The 19,916-nt window shown below is 49.3% G+C and overlaps 1 protein-coding gene across 2 annotated transcripts in view; it reads left to right on the top strand.

Annotated features, from left to right (window-relative positions):
• The first annotated feature begins 2,215 nt into the window (after positions 1-2,215).
• The window catches only part of LDLRAP1 (low density lipoprotein receptor adaptor protein 1), a 66,568-nt gene continuing 48,867 nt past the window's right edge, over positions 2,216-19,916 (top strand). For both annotated transcript variants that reach the window (XM_044434732.1, XM_044434733.1), the window contains exon 1: positions 2,216-2,366. In XM_044434732.1, the coding sequence (XP_044290667.1) occupies positions 2,282-2,366 (85 nt within the window). In that variant the 5' untranslated portion in view covers positions 2,216-2,281. The remainder of the gene's footprint in view (positions 2,367-19,916) is intronic.

The following is a 19,916-nucleotide window of genomic DNA, read 5'->3' as shown; positions in this document are numbered from 1 at the left end:
AGCTATGCACATGTACCTTCCATGAGACCTGGTGCCATGTGCCCTGAACAGAGAAACACCGGGTAGTGTACGGCTTCACCGCTTTGGCAACCATCTGGGGCAGCATCCACTAGGGCAGCCGAGTGCCCTAGGCCTTGGAAGCAGCCATCCTACCCACCTGGCTGCTGGAGCTTCCCAGACAGGAAGGGCTGTAAGATCAGCCTTGCTTGAATGCAAAGGTTAACCCTTGGTGTGTTTCTGTCCTTCGGTTATGTAATGTAAAAGCTATGCAGATTAAATCATAAGATCTGTTTAAGCAGCTACCATAAGCCTCGAAGTAATAGCAAACCAGGGAGTTGCCCCGTAGGGTCCTGTTGAATGCAGTCTTAAGGTGGTGCCAAAGAGTTAAGTTAGTGCCAGGAAGGCCTCAGTGAGGAGTGTCAGGATCTGGGCAACTCCAGGTCTCCCTCTGGTGGCCAGAACCAGAACAACCGCTGTGGTATTTACAGGATTGGTCCCAGGGCCTGCTGGAGCTTGTAGACTCTTAATAAGTGCCAGCTGGGAGCCCCAGGGAAGGAGCTATATAAGAGGAAGCTCTGGGCTGCAGTGGCTCTTTTAACAATAGGGATTTTCTGCCTCTCCTTTGCTGTTCCTGCATCTTGCCTGGTTATCCTGTCTCAGGTACCTGTTTCTGGCTCTGATTCAAATATTGGACTTTGGACTATGTCTGCCTTGCTTCTGTTGCCTGGGTCCTGCTACTCATCTCCCAAACCATGATAGGGAGCTTGTTCCAAAGGTGGGGGCCAACTACCGAAAAGGCCCTTCCTCTCCTTGTGGTCTCCAAGTGAGCCTTCCTTAGAGGCAGGTCCCAGACCTTTGCAGTTCTGTCTGAGAAGATTGCTGTGAGGAGACGTGTTTTGTCAGGTATAGTAGTCTCGAGCCTTATCATGTTGTCTGAATCCAGCCATGTTAACAAGCAAATGCGAGAGAGAGAGAGAGACCCACCCCCACCCACCCACCCACCCCTTCGGCTGTATTGCCCACTAACTGCAGCTCTCCATGCAGCAGGCAGAAGTAATACAATAAAGTACAATATAAAACAAAATTACAGTACATTAAAAATCAAAACCGTCTTTCTTAAGCCTATAGTTTCTTGTTATGAATGGCGGGTTGTTCATCACTGCTTGTTCACTCAGCTGGATTCAGACGGCAGCTCGGAGTTCAACAACAACCCACTCTCCAGGATTATCGTGTCATTTGAACTCTGGGGCGTGCGAGGTATGGAGGAAGCACGTTCCCAAGTGGGCAGGGCTACCCAGCCCTGGCAGACGCTGCCCTTGCAACGCACCCTTTCCGACCGTGCCAGCCCGTGCCAAACGCCGGGCTGGAGCACGCGCGGGCGTAAGGCGATTAGTGGAGGAACAGCCCCGCGAGGGAAGCGGCTGGCGAGGATCAGCTCCCGGCCTGTCGGCGCTTGTGCTTTCATTTTCTGCCGCTGCCTCCGTTTCGCGCTTCAACAGGCTCCCAGTGAGGTCCCCGCTTTCTCTCCCCCTCCCGGTTTGCTTGTTTCGTTCCCCATGAAATGCGCGAGAATTTTGAGCTTGCTTGATTTTGGGTGGTCTGAGAAAAAGAGCCTCCCTCCCCCCCACTCCATGGACCGAAGCGGCTAACTCTCGAGATGTTTGATCGCAAGAGTGTGTTTACATTTGTGTGCGCTGTAGCTGCAAGCCCCCCCCCCCGGCTTTGGGGGGGAATGCAGCCCCTGCAGGGGGGACCCCCCCCCCCCCCCCCCGCGCGGCTCGGTTACTTGCACCGCAGACCGAAGCGCAGAGGAGCAGGCCCGGGGGCCGCGGCTCTGCGGGCGCGCGCCTTCCTCTCCGGGCGGGGTGCTGGCAACCGCAGCGGGGGCACGGGAGGGACGGGCAGCAGCGGGGCGAGCGGCCCCAGGAAGGCTCTCCGGGCTGGTAGGCCCGCGAGACGAGCTCGCCTCCGGGCTTGGCCTGCTGCAGAAGTTTGTTTGCCCTGCCAGGCGCAGGCCGGGCGGCGCCAGAAGCGCCTTCCACCGCCTGGCACCGGCGAGCGCGCCCCTGCCAGCGCCAGTGCTGCCGGGCGAGGGCGGGTGGCTGCCCGCCTCTCCCCCCGGAGAAGGCGGGGCGGTGGAGCCAGCGAGCGAGCGAGCGGGAGGAGGGCCGAGCGGGCGGGAGGAGGGCGGCCCCTGGCGCTGGAAAAAGTTTGCCGAGACTTTTGCGGCGGCACTTCCGAGGCGGGGAGCGCCTGGTCCTGGTTTGGCCGACGGAGCAGCATGGATGCCCTCAAGTCCGCCGGACGGGCCATCGTGCGGAGCCCCAGCATCGCCAAGCAGAGCTGGGGCAGTGGCAGGCACAAGAGTGAGTCGCGGAGGACGGAGCGAGGTCCCCCGCCGCGCTTCGCCGCGCGGGCCCCTCGCTCGGCTCCCCGGAGGAGGTCGGGGTGCCTCTCCAAGCGCCTTGGCTGCCCTGCGCACTCTCGGGGCGCTTACGGAGGAGCTTCGGCTCCTGCGCGGGTCCCCAGGAGCCGGGGCGCGCGCGCGTGCGTGTGGGGAGGGGGTTAATCCGGTTTGTGGATGCGGAGTGGGGAAAGAGGCAGGATTCGAGCGATCGGGGGTCACTTTGGTGCACAGTCTCCCCTCTGGTGGTGCCCATAGATTGGGGGCAGCCGTGCGATTCGGGGGAGATAACCGGACCCACCGAGGAAAGTTGCAATTTGTTTCAAAAGTTGGTGAACTTAGGAACACAAAATGGTCTTAGTCAGCGAACTTTCTAAAGGCTCCGCCTCTCTTTCTTCAATTAAGGGGCTTGCATCTATTTTGAGTCTCTTGGAAGACGCATAAAGGGACTTGCATAAACATTGCCCGACGCAACACAGCGGCTTATAGAATCCGCTAAACTGGACGCAGGGGAAGGAGAGCAGGCTGCACTCCTCTGCACACTTTCCTGGGAGGAAATCCCGTTGATCTCCGTGGGATTTCTGAATAGGCGTGTAGGTCTGTGCTTTAAGGAGACATTAGCTGGAAGATAAACATTCAGAAGCTGAAAAGCGTTTGCATTGCTCCCCTAAGGAAAGCCACTTCCAGCAGCCTTCTCCAACCTGGTGCCCTCCAGATGTTGGAATAAAACTTAGAATCATTAGCCCTGCTAGCTATGGTGGGGGGGGGGGGACGGACACAGGCCTCAGGCTGGAAAAGCCTGCTTTTTTCTGATTGCCCTGACTTCCTGTAACTAACCCAAGACTCCACATATCCAGCTGAAACAATGGTGTATTCTTTTCTTGCTTCTCCTTCCTCTTGTTCTTCGGTTATTTCTCCCCCCCCCATCATATTTGTAAGCTCACGCCCTCAGGGCTATACACAGAATGCCAAAAATGTTTGGGGCTTCCTGTTGAATGAGTGGGTTTCTCTCCCTCCTCCAGTTGGGGAAGCTGGGAAACTAGGTCTTTCTTTCGGACTACATGTCCGATCAGCCCCAAGCAGAGTGGACATATGTGACGAGTCCAGTTTGAGTCAGAGAGACCATGACTGTTACCAAATGTCAACAAGTGGTCGGTGCCCTCTTTCCAAAGGGAGCCAAATCTGGACAATTGCTGTGCCCATGGAATTTTTGACAGAGGGTTTTAACAGAGGGTTCAATATCACAGTAATAAGTACTCCACTATGGTGGGGCTTATCCTGTGCTTCTGCATCCAAGGATTCTTATCCAATCTTATCCTAATATATGGTTATTGGTGGTTGAGGTCACTTTGGGTTGTTTAAACCCTAAACAACCTAGGATTTTGAGCTTCACACATCACAGGGCATTCCTGGGTGGTTTTCAGAAAGGAGATGTGGCTAAGCAGGTGGGAACAGGCTTACAAACAGTGGTTTGTTAACCACAGGTTGTTAGATCACCTCATAGAACAGGGACTGTATCCTTTAGCTTCTTTCACACTGGGGGGGGGGGGGGGGGATTGACACCTTTGGTCTGGGATCAGAGAAGTGATCCAAGAAGTTACCTTGAGTCTGGGAAGACTGGAAGGTTCATTTTTCTATTCTAAGTTCATGGGAGGCTACTGCTTAACCTGGATTTGGCCAGGAAGGGCTGTGCTGCTCTCATTCTCTCCCCCACTTTGAAAAACGGATTTAAGCTTCAGCCTCTCTGCATTAAAAGGTGAGAAAGGAGTGCAAATTGTTCTGCTGGCTGCTTATAGAGTGGCCTCGTTACCCAGCTTGCTTTGGTGTTGGAGAGAGATGTGTTAATTTAAGTGCACATGCTTAGATCTGCCAGCCCTGGGGCTTAGAGCACATGATGCGCAGCTGCCCTTGACCAAAGGGAGATGAATGTTCTGGCCTCCTGGGGTTGTGAACCCCCCTCCCCCAAGCCTTGCCTGCCTGCCTGAGTGTCTTTTCCCTGATAGGATGTTCTGGCTGTGACGCACCTGAGATTATAAACCTGTGCCTCCAACAGGGCATGGCTTGTCTCCTCTCACACTCTTGAATGCAGTGTGCTGTCAGCCAAGGCGTGGCTTTGCTGCTTGAAAAATCAAAGGCTGCTTGATGTAGTTGTACTTTGCCATGCGCACCGGCTGTCAGTGCGCACCGGCTGTCAGTTTCTTCTAGGCCCATTTCAGAGTTTGCAGCTTTAATAAAGCTACAGACATTTGCGGTCAGTTTACCTGAAGGATTGTCTTCTTTTGTATCAAACTACCTGGACCCTCACCTGAGTCCGTCTGCAGGTGCACCTGCCAAATGAGGCTGAGTGGGTGGCCATTGGCTGGGAATGGTGGGAGCTGCAGTCCAGCACATCTTGATTTATTTATTTATTTATTAAAACATTTTTATGCCGCCCCATTCGCCGAAGCCTCGGGGCGGCTTACAACCATAAATAAAACCAATAAGTTAAAATATACATATAAAATAATCATAATAATTTAAAACACACATTATAAAATAAGCCGCCCTGGCCAGATAAAATTCAGTGGTATTAACATTTAAAACGTTGCTTAAATAAAAAGGTCTTTGCCTGGCGCCAAAAAACAAATAACGACGGCGCCAGGCGGACCTCTCTGGGGAGCGCATTCCATAACTTAGGCACCACCGCTGAGAAAGCCCTCCTCCGAGTAGCCACCCTCCTAATTTCTCTCACGGAGGGCTCCCGGAGAAGGGCCTCTCCCGCCGATCTCAGGGGGCGACTGGGCATATATGGATGTAAGCGCTCCTTCAGGGCACCTTGATGGCACTCGGCTGGAGAAGGTGGATGCACTCTGGGATGAGAGGATGTTTTCTGAGCTGCACATTAGTCAGAAAAACTCAGAATATAATTACTGGTCGCTATTGTACGTCCAGGATGCTCTCTGTTCAAGCAAAGAAAGCAAACATGTTTTGAGAGCAGATAAAGTATACATCAGTTTAACGTGCATAAATGCAAATTTTCACGGTGATTTAAAAACATCACAGATTAATGTGGGAATGAAAAGGAAGCTAGATGTTGAGTATGAAAGTGACACCGGCTGGGAGGGGAATGATTGCACAGGAAGTATAGAATGTTTCCTGTCCCCACCCCTCCACTTTGCTAATCCTTGGTGGCATTTGCTAATCCTTGGCACTTTTGGAGCACGGGAAATGTTCTTTTCCCCACAGCATCCTCCGCTCTGGGTTTCTGCAGAATCAGTGGAACCAGTCAGGTTGTGGGGCTTCTGAGCTCTCAGAATTCATTTGCTGCTTGCAAAGAAACTGGGGGAAGGGCAGGTGTTCTATTCTGTTGCTGATTTGCAATACTTCTCTCACCTTTGGTGTGTCTAGATAGTGTTGTAGGGCTTTTTCTGGGCCTGTGCATGCATAGGATTGTATCCTAACTTTAAAGAAGGTTAAAATACATGAAACACAACTAAACAGCTCAAGAGACTGAATAAAATAGTTCAGATTACTAAAAACCATTTCCTACATTAAAACTTTAGAATAGGATGATATAATTCAGTATTAAAAACTGGGAGGAAGAACTTTGACTGACATGAAAAGTGAAATAGAGTGGTCTGATTTAGTAATGTGAAGCTTTATACAGGATCCAATCTGTGTTTATTAAATAAATAAAGCCGTTCATTAACATTAAATTCATTTGGCTACAATTTATATTCTGGCACTTTTCTCTGTAGTCCGCCTCAGCACAGAAGACATAATTTTAAGTAGTCCATTCATAGTTCTGAGGACATCGCACGGTGCTCAGAATTCAGAAGTAGAAAGAAAGTAGCTTGTCCAAATAGAAATATTACCCGTGACATTTCTGGAGTGGAAAACCCAAACATTTTGTGGGAGCTTTACCAACCCAGCACTCTGCACGTGTTTGGAGCAGCAATTCCCATCATCTTGGCCGAGATGATGGAAATTGTGGTCTAGCCATATCTAGAGGCTGCAAGACAAGGAGTGACTGATACCAGTGCATTTTAATATATTACAGAGAATTCTTTTTGGTTTTCTTGTTTGGCAGCTGTTCTCTTGCAGTTGAGAGGTAAATTCCTGCCTAGGTTACCTGGAGCACTTTTTTACAAGTAGGTAAAATCAAAAGGCTTGCCTCTATCCTGCAAAGAGGCTCATCATATTGAAGTACTAAAGTACTGAGGTACTCCCCGTTCTGAAATTACAGGATTGTTTATGCTGAGCTGCGTGTTGGCACTTAACAAAAGGAAACTCTTCTCAGGAATTTGGCTTGATTGTATGTTCTGGAATTGAGACTGATCATGACTACATGAATAAGAGTACAAATACTGTAGTATTACTGCTGCTAAAAGTGACTCCTATAATATTAGGGTCCTCTTCAACAAGAACATCATTGCTTCTCCCTCTGTGTGAACACACAAAATGAGGACATTCCCCTTGGTTCCAAGCGACGTGGGGGTTGTTCCCATTGTATATTCAGTATTTGCAGCTATTTTCCGACATGCTCAGAACAATTTACATAACTTGTGCCAAGGCACAGATGCTGGCAGGATGCCTGATGCAGAGGTGCTGTTGGCGTGCCCCACTGGGATTGGTGCCTCAGAGCTGTGGGGGAATCTACCCCACTCCCTGTGGTCCATGGCCATCAGCAGAAAGGGGCAGGGAGCCGATGGTTCCTGCTTTGCCTGATCCCCTGGTTGAGCTGGCTTTTGGCCTCCAAGGGCTTCACGTCCTGCTGGCTCCCTCGAACCTTTCTGCCTGAGGTTTTTTCTGAAATCAAATCCTTTCATCTCCTTTTACGAATAGGGGTGATATTAGGAGACGGGGTCCTTTAAAGACAGACACAGACATTCAAGCCCTGATCATTTCTGCACCTGACAATGCCCCAGTTGACTGATTAGGTGCTCTTTCTTCCCCATTCCAACTCTGATTTCGGGTCAGTCCTTACAGGAACCTCACACAGTAGCCCTAATTAGAAGGAGTCTCTCCTTACCCCAGAGGTCTCCATGGAATGGGACTGAGCACCAGTCAAGCTACATTTGAAGGAGTGGAAGCAAGCCTTCCCAGAAATGCTGGCAAGAGCCCATCTGCCAGCAATATTTTTTTTTTATATTGTCTAGACTGGGTGCGTGCATTCTGGTTCTTCTGGTTCTTCTCCATTGTTCTTCCAACTGTGGGAGGTCAAGGCTACATAAGAGGCTGAAACTTTGGTACAGAAGTTCTTGAAATGGAGGCGATGCTTCAAGTCTTATGGAAGAACCTGGTTTTGAGGAGTTCCTCTCTGGGAATGATCCTCACTTATCAAAGGGCGCCTTAATCTTGCATACGATATAATGCTGAGCTTGCGACTGTTGTGCCCAAATGGCAGGCTGCTTGCATGGCTTCGGAACAGAGATGCAGAAGGTCGAGTTAGAATGCCATTGTCATATTGTCAAGTAATTGCAGGCCTTCCTTTAAGGGAAGAGCTAGCAAAGTTTCTCTTCTAGAGCCCTTAAAGCTTCTCCTTTAGTGTGAAGGAGCTGTGTTACTTATGAGGGTTTAGTGGTGAGCCAAGGTGCAAGATGAGGGTCCTTTACGGTTATGTTGCTTCTTACTTTGCAGCCTTTGTTTTCTCCTGTCCTTGAGTTTTCTTCTAAAAGTTTCCTGTCCCAGTTCAAGTACCTGATATCTCTGCTCTTTATCTTCTCACCAGTTCTACCTCCAGTGAGTTTGGCTTGGGTCAGCAGCAATGGAAAATTGGGCGCTGATGGGCCGGCTTGTAGCAAGTGTACTCTGGCTCCTGTGCAAGCCCCATTGAACTGAATGGGTGCTACACAAGACTAAACAAGAGAAGCACTGCAGCCCAGAAGGCCTGGGTTCTAGTCCCTACTTTTCCATGAAACTGTTGAGGTTACCTGAGGCCAGTCTCTGGCTCTCAGCCTAGCCTACTTCACAGGGTTGCTGTGAATATAAAATGGAGAGGAAGATCACCTTGGTTTCCTTGTAGTGCATCCTGCAGTTGAAATGCAGTTTGAGTCTGCATGCTTACGAGGAACCATAATGAGCCCACCCAGGGCGTCTTCTTACTCAAAGCAGTCCTGGGTCTCCAAGGTCTTGCAAAGGGAAATTTACGCATTAGTTTATTTTAAGGATTTATATGTTGACTTTCAAAACACAACTTTTTCAATGGTGGCTTCTAATCAGTGGGTTGGATCCAGACTTTGTCATACCACTCTTGACCCATTGAAATGTATTGGGCTGAATGTATACTACCTGAATAAAGGTAACAAAGAAAAGCAACTTTCTAGTAGATAGGGCGCCGCAAGCTCTGTGTGTGCGTCTGTGTGTGTCTGATTTGGGGTGGCTTTAATTTAGGCCTGTGTTTTGAATTAGGCTGGACATGCACATGGTGGGCATGTTGTGATCGGAGTTGGCCGGTGCTGGAGGTCAGACTAGATGGCCCGGGAGGTCCCTTCTGACTCGCTCTGTTTCTGTGTTTCTATGAATTGGTGTGGTAGGTAAAGACAGCACAGGCCCTGCACTTTTTGCAAGTGTTTCTGGAACTGCGTTTGTTTGCTGACTGAATCGCTCCCAGTTGTTTATTAGTTTATTTAAAACTTTCTATACCATCCCATACTTAAAAGTCTCCAGACGGTTTACAAAAAATTAGTCTAAAAAATAGACCTAAGAATAACACTTGCCCAGTCGTTGTGTTTCTCTAACTACCAAATTCATTTAGTCACGTATAGCCGCCCTGGCTTCCTGTTTACTAGGCTCACTTCAGCCAGCCTTCTGCAACGTAGGAGCAGAAGAAAAGCCATGCTGGGTCCAAGCAGTGGCCCCTCCAGGCCAGCACTCTGTCCAGCTGGCTGGGGGGATGCTGGGAGCTGGACCTCAGTACCTCTGGGAGGCACCAGGATGGAGAGTGCTAATTTGAATGTGGGCATGAGGAGAGGGTTGGGTCAGGGGTGCCAGCCCTTGCCAAGGGTTCTTGGCTCCTAACTTGCTTTGACATTTCTCTTGGCATGTAAACAAATCACAGACTGAAACAATTTTGGGCCTTGTTATGTCAGGATAACCCTGCATTTTGGCTTGGATGAACATGGCATTCTTTCTTGGTCGTTGCTGTTTTGCCTTGAAAGGCTGTCAGAACCATACATTTCTCATTAGCGTTCTCAGCTTTAAAAGATAGCATATTTAGCACGTTGTCTGAATCGCTCACTAATCTTTCAGCCACATGTTGTTTCAGATGTCTGAAAGACGCGTCTCAAAATGTTCCAGTGGTTGGAGAATTCGGAGGGATAACCAGAAGTTTTTAGCAATGTGTCTCACTTGGAGGGTTAACCGTGCAAATGGAAACTGACTGATCTTTTCTGGATAGTGTAGAGGAGCTGTGTAAGCTGTGTGCATTGGCCAGACCGCTTCCTATATTCCTAGACACCCCACAGCCCTGCTTTATTTTTAAAAGTTTCCCCTTCACAGGATTTCAAAATGCTTTTCTGTAAAATTATCTCTTACTAAATTATCCTGTATGTCTAGGGATATAAAATTTCTAGAAGTGTCGAAGTCATGGGAGGAAGGAAAGGAAAATGGTCCTGGGGGCGGGGGGGGAGTCCTCAATTTTTTTCCCATTTCCAGGCCTTCCCATCTCTCTATACACTAGAGCTGGCAGCTCCCAAAAGCCCCCACTAACAGGGCCAGTAGTCGGGAATTAAGAGTGTTGCCCAAAGCATCTAGAAGGCACCAGGTTGCTGATGTGATGTACCCTCTTTCCTTCGCACCATTGCCCTTGCGTACAGGTGAGCAACTCGGGAAGGTCTGGGGACCATGCTTTCTCTGTCCCAGAGACCCACCTCCAGTAGATGTCAAAAACTGATAATAAAAAGAAATACGTTTTCAAGATGGTGTGTGTAGTAGCTATAGAGTACCAAAGGTTCACCATTAGCTTGTTTGCTCATTTGGTGCTCTGTAGCCTTGATGGATGCCAGTTTTTGCTCTTAAAATATCTTAATGACGACGGGGGCCTTCGGGACCGGGGGGTTTTGCACATGTCCCATGCCTGCCAAGCAGTAGGAAGCAGCATTGCCCAGCCCTGCCACGCATGCAAGGGGGCCCAGCGCCTTGGCATCTCCGGACAAAGCGGGGAAAGACCATCTCAGGCACTGGAGAGCTGCGGCTGGGCACTGTTGGCAGAGCCAAGGTGGGTTGGCCGAGGGTTTGGTGGGCCTCGTTTTCCTGAGCAGCAGGATTATTTCCCACTGGGCAGCTTCAGGCCACATAACTCACAAGTGTGGGTTATTCTGTTGTCTGAACCCAGCTATGCTAATAAACCATGGCTTGTTAGCCACAAGCAAACCGTGCAAGAAAGCCACGTATTGACATTGGGTCGTGGACAATGGCTTCTTCATGGTTAGTTAGCGCAGCTGGCAACATAAGCCATGTTTCAGCAACAATCCACACGCAATGTGTACTCCACGCATGGGTTAACCTTGTCACTGACTGGAACCACCAAAGCAGAGTGGGCTTTGCCCCGCTCACTGTTGCGGGCTTTACTCCAGCGAACATAAACTTTGAGTCATATACTGAATGATTAACTGGTGAAATGGACCATGGTTCTGATTCAGCAGAAGGCAGCACCTTGCAGGCTGGGTGATGCTGTAGAGCGGGGGTCTCAAACTCAACTTCCCTGGGGGCCGCTGGAAGTAGAGTCTGGGTGAAGCTGGGCTGCATCAAGTATTCCACCACCACGGTGGTGGTGGGCTGCTCATGCCGCGGCCGGCCCGGGCGCCGCCAACGCTTTGAAGGCCGCAGGGCCCCTCCCCCGTGCGCTGCCCATCCGGGCAACTGGCCTGCGGGCCGTGAGTTTGAGACCCCTGCTGTGGATCCTGTTTTGACCAACCAGGGACCCTGCAAAGCAGGTCACTCATGCTGGAGGGAAAGAAAGAAAATGGGAACAAAAGACATTCCCAAAGCTACATGCCAGGTTGGTGACTGGGGAAGCATTCTAACCTGCCCCCCCCGCCTGTCATGCAGAAATAATGGTTGCTATCCACGTTGCTAAAGCAATGTTTACTCAGACAACTGCCTTTTCTTTCTGTGCTCTGCATTTCTAGCTGGGTTTGCATTGGAGGGCCTTGGAAATGCGAGCCACCAATCATCCTGCACCCTCAGAGGTCTCGGTCTTCTGTATTCATGCTTTGCACTCCAGGGTTGAGTAGAAGAGGAATGAAGTGCAAAGGTTAAGTGGCTGGTGCAGAGCCTGTGGAAACCATCAAAGCAGAGATCAGCTGCAGGCTCCCGGCTCTGGTGCTCCTCCTCCTCCAGCACACACAGCCTCCTGAGCTTGTGAGTGCTTGGGAGGCTGGGGGAGAGCATCACTGATCTCTTTGCCGCCTCCTGGAAGGTCTTGCAGCAAAACACGTCAGGGTGGACGACCTGCCAGTCTGGCTAAACCATCCGTTACAACAACGCTTCTAGTCTCCTCCTCATGTGTGTGGGTGTTGTGTTGTGTGGTCTAGCCCTGATAGAGCTATGCTTGACTTAACTGTGGTTTGTCTGAAGCCAGACAACTTCTGTTTGTGGGTTATGACGAACTTCAATGAACAATCTGGAGTTCAGGTGAACAAGAAACTTTACTTGAGATTAACCAAAGTTTAGGGTAAGGATAACACACTGAAAGCAAAATTGGAGGCCTTTGGTTTCCAGTTCCTTCCTTGTGGCAGTTGCTGAGAAGGAAGAGCCAGGAGCTAGAAGAGAGCATGGAAAAAGTAGCTTGGTAGTCCCATGTTAGGGACTTGCTGGGCTGTTATGACTGAGATTGGAGGCAAAGTCTGTATTTTGTTCAGGCAAGCTGTCTAAAAGCATTGATGATCTGGACCCAAAAGCCTGAGTCATTCAGTTATGCACTGGAGCTAAGAGAAACCCCAGTGTGGATAGACTGGGATTGAACTGTGGCCATTAGTCAGATGGAAAGCTTTCTGGAATAATAGCAGCCAAGGCTGCAGTCCTGATGCAATGGCTGTAAACCCCAGACTTTGAGGTTTGCAGGCCACTTGTATTAGCAGAGATCGCCATGTTTTTAGTGCTTTTACATAAGCGGATCTGGAAGCCTTTTCAGCTGTAGAACAAGGGAACAATTAAAATCCAACATTAAAATAATTAAAATATATGTGAATCCACTCTGAAAGAATGGATTCTGCAGTCTGAAAGAGGCCTATTCAAGTGTGTGTTTCCATTTTCCCCATCAGTGGGAAAAGGTGCAGGAATGAGGTTGGTACTTGGAGCAGCTGTCAAAAGGGAAACACTGGAAAAATCTAAAGCTGATCACCCAAATGTCTACATATTTATTGCTAGCATACAAACATTTCTCCAGCCCTGTGTGAAGCTCACTCCCTTGGCTTGAATTCTTTTCTAGACCTGCCAAAGGGCATAGTTTTGGCTCCTGACCAAATAGAAAAGCCAGGAATTTCTTGGAGAAGTCATTGCTTTCCTCCCTGTTCCTCCTCTGGTAGTATTTTGATTTTGTTTCTCTACAGCTGATTCTGGCATGCCTCTATTTCCCTTTGGCACACTGTCCTGTCCTCTGAACTTAGTGGCATCTGCAGAGAGGTAAGAGGTACTGGATGATGTCCTGGGTCTCACCCTCCCTTGTCCCTGGGCCCAGTGGACTCCTTGAAGGAATTGTGTTTGTGAACAGTTGGCAACTTCCTAACTTAGGCTTCCCGAAGCTGGTAATCGCCAGTGGTCACCCTGGCTGGGAATTATGGAAGTTGTAGTCCAAAACATCTGGAGAGCATCAGGTTCAGGAAGACTGAGCTAGCGTGTCTCCTTGCATCATAGGGGTCAGTGGGACAACTCCACTCGCCATGACAAGTGTTCCAGAGCTGGAACCCAGAGAAGTGCCGTGCCTGATGGCCTCTCCTTCCCCAGCTCCAGACATGTCCCAGAGGTGCAGGGAGATGTATGGGGAGGGGCAAAGCCCTGGTGGCCACCAGTTTTGGCTTGGCTACCAAGCCTTGGGCAGAGTATGGGCTCCTGAGTAGAAACCAGCCAAGTATTTTATTTATTTATTTATTATTTTATTTATTAAAACATTTCTATGCCGCCCCATTTGTTGAAGCCTCGGGGCGGCTCACAACATAAAATATAATACATAAAACAAACTAACAATATAAAATAAGTATCCATAGGCCTGCCTTGTGGAAGCTTGTACAGACAGTCCTTGTGGAAAACAACCCATGCCACCTGGCTGTTTATTGCTTTAGATTTCTTAAGTGCTGTTATCTCAAATGGTCAAGTTAAGATAAATCCTCATTGCACGTTTGGCCTTGTGGGCACATTGTGTGCCTTGATCTGAGCAATGCTGATATGCCAAGATCAGAGCTTGCTTCTCCGATAACCAGGGCTGTTGTCAAGGCAGCGTCGTTGGGCAACTGCTGAGGCCTACCTCCAAGCAGGGGCCCACTGATACCGGACCCCCGGGGTTGCACCTTCTCCTCATTGCAACCTGCTTGTTCGTCCGCCTGTCGCTCTGGCACGGGCATTGGTGGTGGAGCGGAGGAGTGGCAGATGCTGCCGCCATCTTGCTCTCTGTCGCTGGCTGCCGGGCAAGCAAGTGAAAGGAATGTTGAGAAAGAGGAGAAGGAGCAGGAGCACGTGGTCAGAGTCTGCCACTCCAAGCATTCACGGACTTCTTCTTTTGCTCAGCCCAGTCTTCCAAAGGGAGCTGAGGAAGAGGAAGAGGAAGTCCAAGAGGAAGTTCCAAGAGGAAGTCCGTGAACTGTTTCTGATGTGCAACCAGCAGCCTTCTTCCCTGTCAGCAGCAGAAGCCCGAAAGACGGCAGTAGCTGGCATGGAAGAGAGACGCTGCCTGCGGCAGTCAGAGGGGGAATGCCTGCCCCGAAGGAGCCCCACAGGGACTCTTAATGTGAGGAGTGCCCACTGCTTGAGCGGCCACTTGGGCGCATGAGAAAGCACTGCTTGCACAGCACATGGGGCACAATGCTAGTGAGCGCTCTGCCAACGCCAGGTGCGCCCGCCAGGAGTCTGGACTCTGGGCCTCTGCCAGGCAAACCAGATTCTGGGAAGCTGAGTCCGGGGAATTGATGGATCCCCAACCCTGGACGGATTGCTTGTAGATCCCTAGCAGCAAGAAGGTTTGTCACTGAGAGAAGGCACACACAGCTATTATGGTCTGCGTCTGGGCATGATGCTCAGCTGAAGCTGATGTATGTTGAGCTTCCCAGTGGCAGCTCTCCAAGCTTCTTTCCTAGCCGTGATGTTGGAGAGCTAATAGAGGTAATAAACATTTGCCATGGGCCCTCCATCGAGGGGAAATCTAGGTCTACTTCGCTGAGGTCGGGGTCAAATGCTTCAAGCAGAGACATTCAGCGCAGGCTCCCCGCAAGACAGTTCCTGCGAACGCAAAGCAGAGCTGCCTTCCTGTAGGTTTTACATCATTTTGCTTATTTTGCATCCATTTCCTAGGCCTGCAGCCTACTCGCCCTCTCCTCATGCATGTGTGCATGCATGCATTTTTATACACACACACCTGCTGGCAACAGCTTCCAAGCTCCCACTTGAACTTGAGGAATATTTATAATCATTTAATGTCTTTTTAAATCACCCTCCACTCAATGAGTGTTTGAGGCCCTATTTATATTAAAATTGTAATATATTAAAATTGTAGTAACAAACAGCAATAATTACAGAAAACTGTAAAGCCAGGGTAGGTAAATTAGATACAGCAAAACAAAAGAACCCTCCAAAATCATAGGGTAGCATTAAATTACGAAAGCTCTCAGAACAGTTTCCCTTTTCCCAGTTGTCTGTAGGTTAATAATGAGGGAGCCAATCTAATCTATTAGGGATTTCTGCAACTGGGGTGCTGCTACCCAAGAGGCCCTGTCTGGAGTCCCAACCAGCCTTACCTGGGACTCACAGCAGAACCCCGGATGATAAATGCTGGCAAGCTGAGGTTTGCTGATTGATCAGAACTGTTTGCTTCCAAATAAGTAGAGCTTCGAGAACTTTCTCTGTTAGCCTTTTTTAGGTCTTAGGAATGAGGGAAGGATGAAGTGATGGAAAAGAAGGGATTTCCTTCTTCAGATGGATGGGTTGGGAAGGCGTGGTTTGGGGCTTCCCTTTCTATGGTGATGCTCTGCAGGCCCTCCCTTTCTTACCTTTTGCTTCCTCTCTGTGGTAATCAAGATCTTCCACAGTAATCTTAAAACGAATAAGCTTTTATAGCAGTTCATTCCAAAGTCTGGGTTGTTGGTAACACGGTCGTTCATAATCTGGGACTGCCTGTATATTGTTTGCATGTTGGAGGGAAGAGAAGAATGTAACTATGGCATGAGATCAGGTCATTATTACATCAGACATTTATATCAATAAGTGTAGGGGTACACTGAATTCTGCAGAATTTCAGGGATTCAGAAAACCACAGCAAGGGGCAGTGGCCTGAATTCTGTTGAGGAGCGTGGCTGTTGCTCTGCTGAGCTAAATTTCTAAAGATGCAAGATCAGAATGTTGCCTCTGTGGTTAAAAATGCTGTAATAACTTGGGCGTGCAGTGTGAAAGTCAAAAGTGATAGTCCAAGGAACCACACTCTCTGAAGACTGCCTGCTTCTGAATTTTTGCCCTGTGCAAATGCACATTTTTAATAAGAACCTTCAGAAGTTAGTGCTGTTGTCTAGCAGGGATGGTGAACATCTTTTGAGCATGAGAGCCTAATTGCATTTTGGAGAATTTTTGTTGGGGAGAAGTGGGGCATCTGCAGAACTCCATGTGGACTGAACCTGCCCACCTGTCTGCTGGCTCTACCTGTGGATCTTGTGTTTCCCTTTGCTGTGTCAGAATCCTTCACAATCAGAGGCCCATGCAGAGCACTTGCTGTTGTTTTGGCAAGGCCATTTTTTCTTGGCTGTACACACTGACCTGTCCTCCCTCTATTGCTTCCCCACTGTGTTCAAAGTGGAGCCTCCCTATTCAGTGGCAGTGTACCCTGGAACAGTTGCTGGGGGAAGAGTGGAGGCCTGCTTCTAGCATGCTTTGCTTGAAACAGAGGTAGAAGGTGTGTGTATATTTGAGCCTCTGACCGGCCAACACAAGAAAGAGGATGCGGTCCACACATGTTGATCTTCCTGAAAATTTCAGCTCAACTTCCTCTTTTTTTTTTCAAATCAAGGTAGGAGTCCTTATTGTTGCAAGGATTTGCATGGCTCTGGGTAGCAGGCCTGGTAAAAACCCAGGAGTAAGAAAAGATGCTGAATAAAACTTCCAGGGATCAAAATGTGGTTGCCTAGCATAATTTCTCGCCCTTTCCTCCAGCTGAAATAGAATACATTATGCCAAACACGAGAAATTAGGCAGGATCCTGTGGGGGTGTGCTAAAAGCAGTAGTGGATCCATGCAGCCCTGCCTGTGTGCTCTCACTTAATTGCTACAGCCATGCTTTTTAAAATGGATTTGCCCAACAGCCTCCTTCCTTCCTTATTCGGTGTCCTTCCAGCCCCATCTGGGTGCTGGACTGGGTGCTTCACAGCTGGAGCTTGTGGAACACCACAGAAGTTCCTTATGCTAAAGCTGACCTTTGAAGTTTCCAATCCAGAAGTTAGACTGCTTCCGTAATTTCATTCAGGCATTAAGAGTATAACTCCTTTTGGCCCCAAACTTCTGTTCTTCCAGAGGTGAACTCCAACCATGGATGATATGACCAGCGGGCTCTTGTGCAAAACATCAGGATGGCTCCTGCTTGGGGGAGGCTGTTACGTGCTTTCACGTGGTTGTAAGATGCTCTGGCTTACCTCTGAGTAAGGGCTTGCACTGCTCGGTGTTGCCTGCCCTTTGCACAGAAGCCAGTGAGATAATGCAAAAAGCAAACAAAGCCAACGCAAATTGTCTGCTTTGGAGCAGTTGAAGGAAATGTTGTAGGTTAAATAGACCTGACTGTTCTGTGTGTGTATGGGGTATAGACCTTAGCTGTCACCCCTGAACACAGTGCCTTTCTTCTTGGGCCATTTTGCGTATTTTTCTTCGGAGTGGCTCAGCTTTGCTTTCCACACTCCTGGCGTAATTGTGAGTCATCCAGGGTTATGTTACAAAGTGTGTTGAGCATAAGAAGGGGAGTTGCTCTTGCTCATCTTGTGGACAACAGGAGATTTCTCTCACCGGTTAGTCATTGTTCCTAAAGAAATAAAACCCTGGCTGTAGAACCTGCTCTCCCTTTGAACGGCTGGAGATTTGGGCAGCCGCATCTTAGTCAAAGTGCACCCTTAATTCCTTCCCTCTGCTCCAAAGAAGTCATCTCTGTTTGCCGACGCTTTTGGGCATTATTTACAGTCCTTCAATAGAAACTCACGCATGGCCAAACCCACGTGTGGAGAGGAGAGGAATGGCAAAGGTCATGGGCGTGGAGCATTGCTGAGATGCCAGAGCCATTGTTCCAGCGTCAGATGGCAGTTCCTTCCTAACATCATGAGAAATGGGGTTTTTTATACTCCTGTAACTTTTAGTTTGCTAGTCCTTCAGATGAAAGGATTCAAAGGCTTTTTGGCTGATCACCCAAAGTGTTCCTGGTGGGGCACTAGCTTGTTCTAAAGCACAGATTATTTTTAATGCAAGCATTTTGCATTCATAGCCAAGGCTTGTTCTGTGGAATGAGGGAGACAATTTCGTGTGCCGTTTCCTGCAGCTGTGAGAGACAAGACTTGGAGGGAGAAGCTACTGCACTCGGTCCCTGTGAGTGCCAGCCAGTGTTGCCGCTGATGCTTAGTTAATTGCAACTTCTGCTACGAAGGCTCTCGTAGCCAGGTCCTTTCCATGTCCTGTGTATTCCCTCTATGAGTCATGCGAATGCTCACCAGCTTCCTCTCCTCTGCAGCTATGGAGTAGAGACAGTGTTGGCCAACCTTGCAGGGGTGGGGGTCAGGCTGCATGGGTAGGGAGCCTGGGAAGACTTCCTTCACATGTGGCAGGTGCTAGACTAAAAGATGCATTCCCCTCCTAACCTGCTGTTCCAGGGCATGGCATGAAAGCACATGAGTCAGCCACTGTGTATGACCTGGGCAGGTTGGCTCGGTGCTTGGAGAAGAGAACCACCTGGGATCCCTGATGGATGAAAAGTGGGGTGTGAATGTTGTCATTGTCCCTGTGAGACCTCTTCTGATTGCGAGAACTGTTGTTGCTGCCTCTTGTGGTCTTCAGTGCCATGTGTGGTGAACCCTACGGTCTTGTGGGGAAGAACATTGTATATTTGGCCTGGCTTCACTCACCCATGTTGTTTATTGGTTCCCATTCCTTCTGAATGTCTTTGGGAAGGTCTTTAACCGCAGCTTGCCTTGTTTTCCTAGTTTTGTTCTTGAAGCCAGCTCTTGGCTCGTTCTCTCATCCTGCTTTGCTCAGGGGTCTTGGTTGCTCTTTAGTCTTGGCTTCTGGCTCCTGACTTCCCTCCAAAAAGCTTCCCACAACAGCCTAGCCCTGGCACAAATAATTGGAAATATATTGAAATATATTATCTACTGAGATTCTTTATTTCAAAGTTTCCACAGGCAACAAGATGAAAGAACACCTCACCTTGGAACTGGAAGCCAAGGCGACCTCATGGAGGTTCTTTACAGGTCTGGCAGTTTGGAATACAACATGTGTGAAGCAATACCATTTTCTTGAGGTTCTACCTGCTGCCTTCCTGTGAACCCTTGTTCCAGAGCTCAGGGGGTGACCCCCCCCCCACTGAGATGGGAGCTGCCCCCACAGTCCTTCGATGAAGGCCCGTGGGGGACAGAGGGATTTAGAAGAAACAGACTGTTCTCTTTTTCCCAATAAGAAAAGCGGAGGACAGAAGAAAAATCATTCCCTTTCCAAAATTGGCTAGCTGCTGCAAACCTGGGAAAGAAAAAAAGCCAGCTGTCAAAAAAGTGGCAGAGTAGCAATGCGTAAATGTGACTGAAGAGCTAACATTGGATGGCCGGCTGTGTCTTTCTCTGCCTCCCGTCTCTTGCCTCCCTTTCAAAGCCGGTAGTTCTGGCCGTGATGAACTGGCCAAGCTCCTTGTTTTGTTTCAGACCTGGCCTTTTCTTTTCATCCGGGGATGCTGGGGACACCTGACAGAGCAGGCAGAAGCAAGGGAACCAGAGAAGCCACATATCATTGCTTTCTCAGCTTGCCAGAGGAGCCTCGTGGGTGAAGTGCATCCTCAGGCTTGGCACAGAGCACCAAAAGTCCTTTCCCCCTTCACTGCAGGTCACTGGTGTCTATTTTAGTATACGTGGGTCAGCTTCTGATATCCTTCTGGCTGCCATTAGAACAGGTCTTCGGTTACTGCAATCTGGGACGTCTGGAGGTGGGAGGAGGAGCTGTTATTGTACAGGCTTCCCGCCCAGGTTCCTGCGGTCAGAGGAGCTTCCTTTTTAGGAGTGGTTTTGGTGGCTGTGGTCCCTGGGGCCCGGGCGGGGGCAATAGGAAGGCTGCACCAGCTAGCAAGTGTGAAGGTTTGCCTGTCATTCCTTCCTGGATA

Source organism: Varanus komodoensis, unplaced genomic scaffold, assembly GCF_004798865.1.
Source record: "Varanus komodoensis strain SLA01 unplaced genomic scaffold, ASM479886v1 scaffold29_1, whole genome shotgun sequence".
NCBI classification, from domain to species: Eukaryota; Metazoa; Chordata; class Lepidosauria; order Squamata; family Varanidae; genus Varanus; species Varanus komodoensis.
This window is presented reverse-complemented; position numbering and strand designations above follow the sequence as displayed.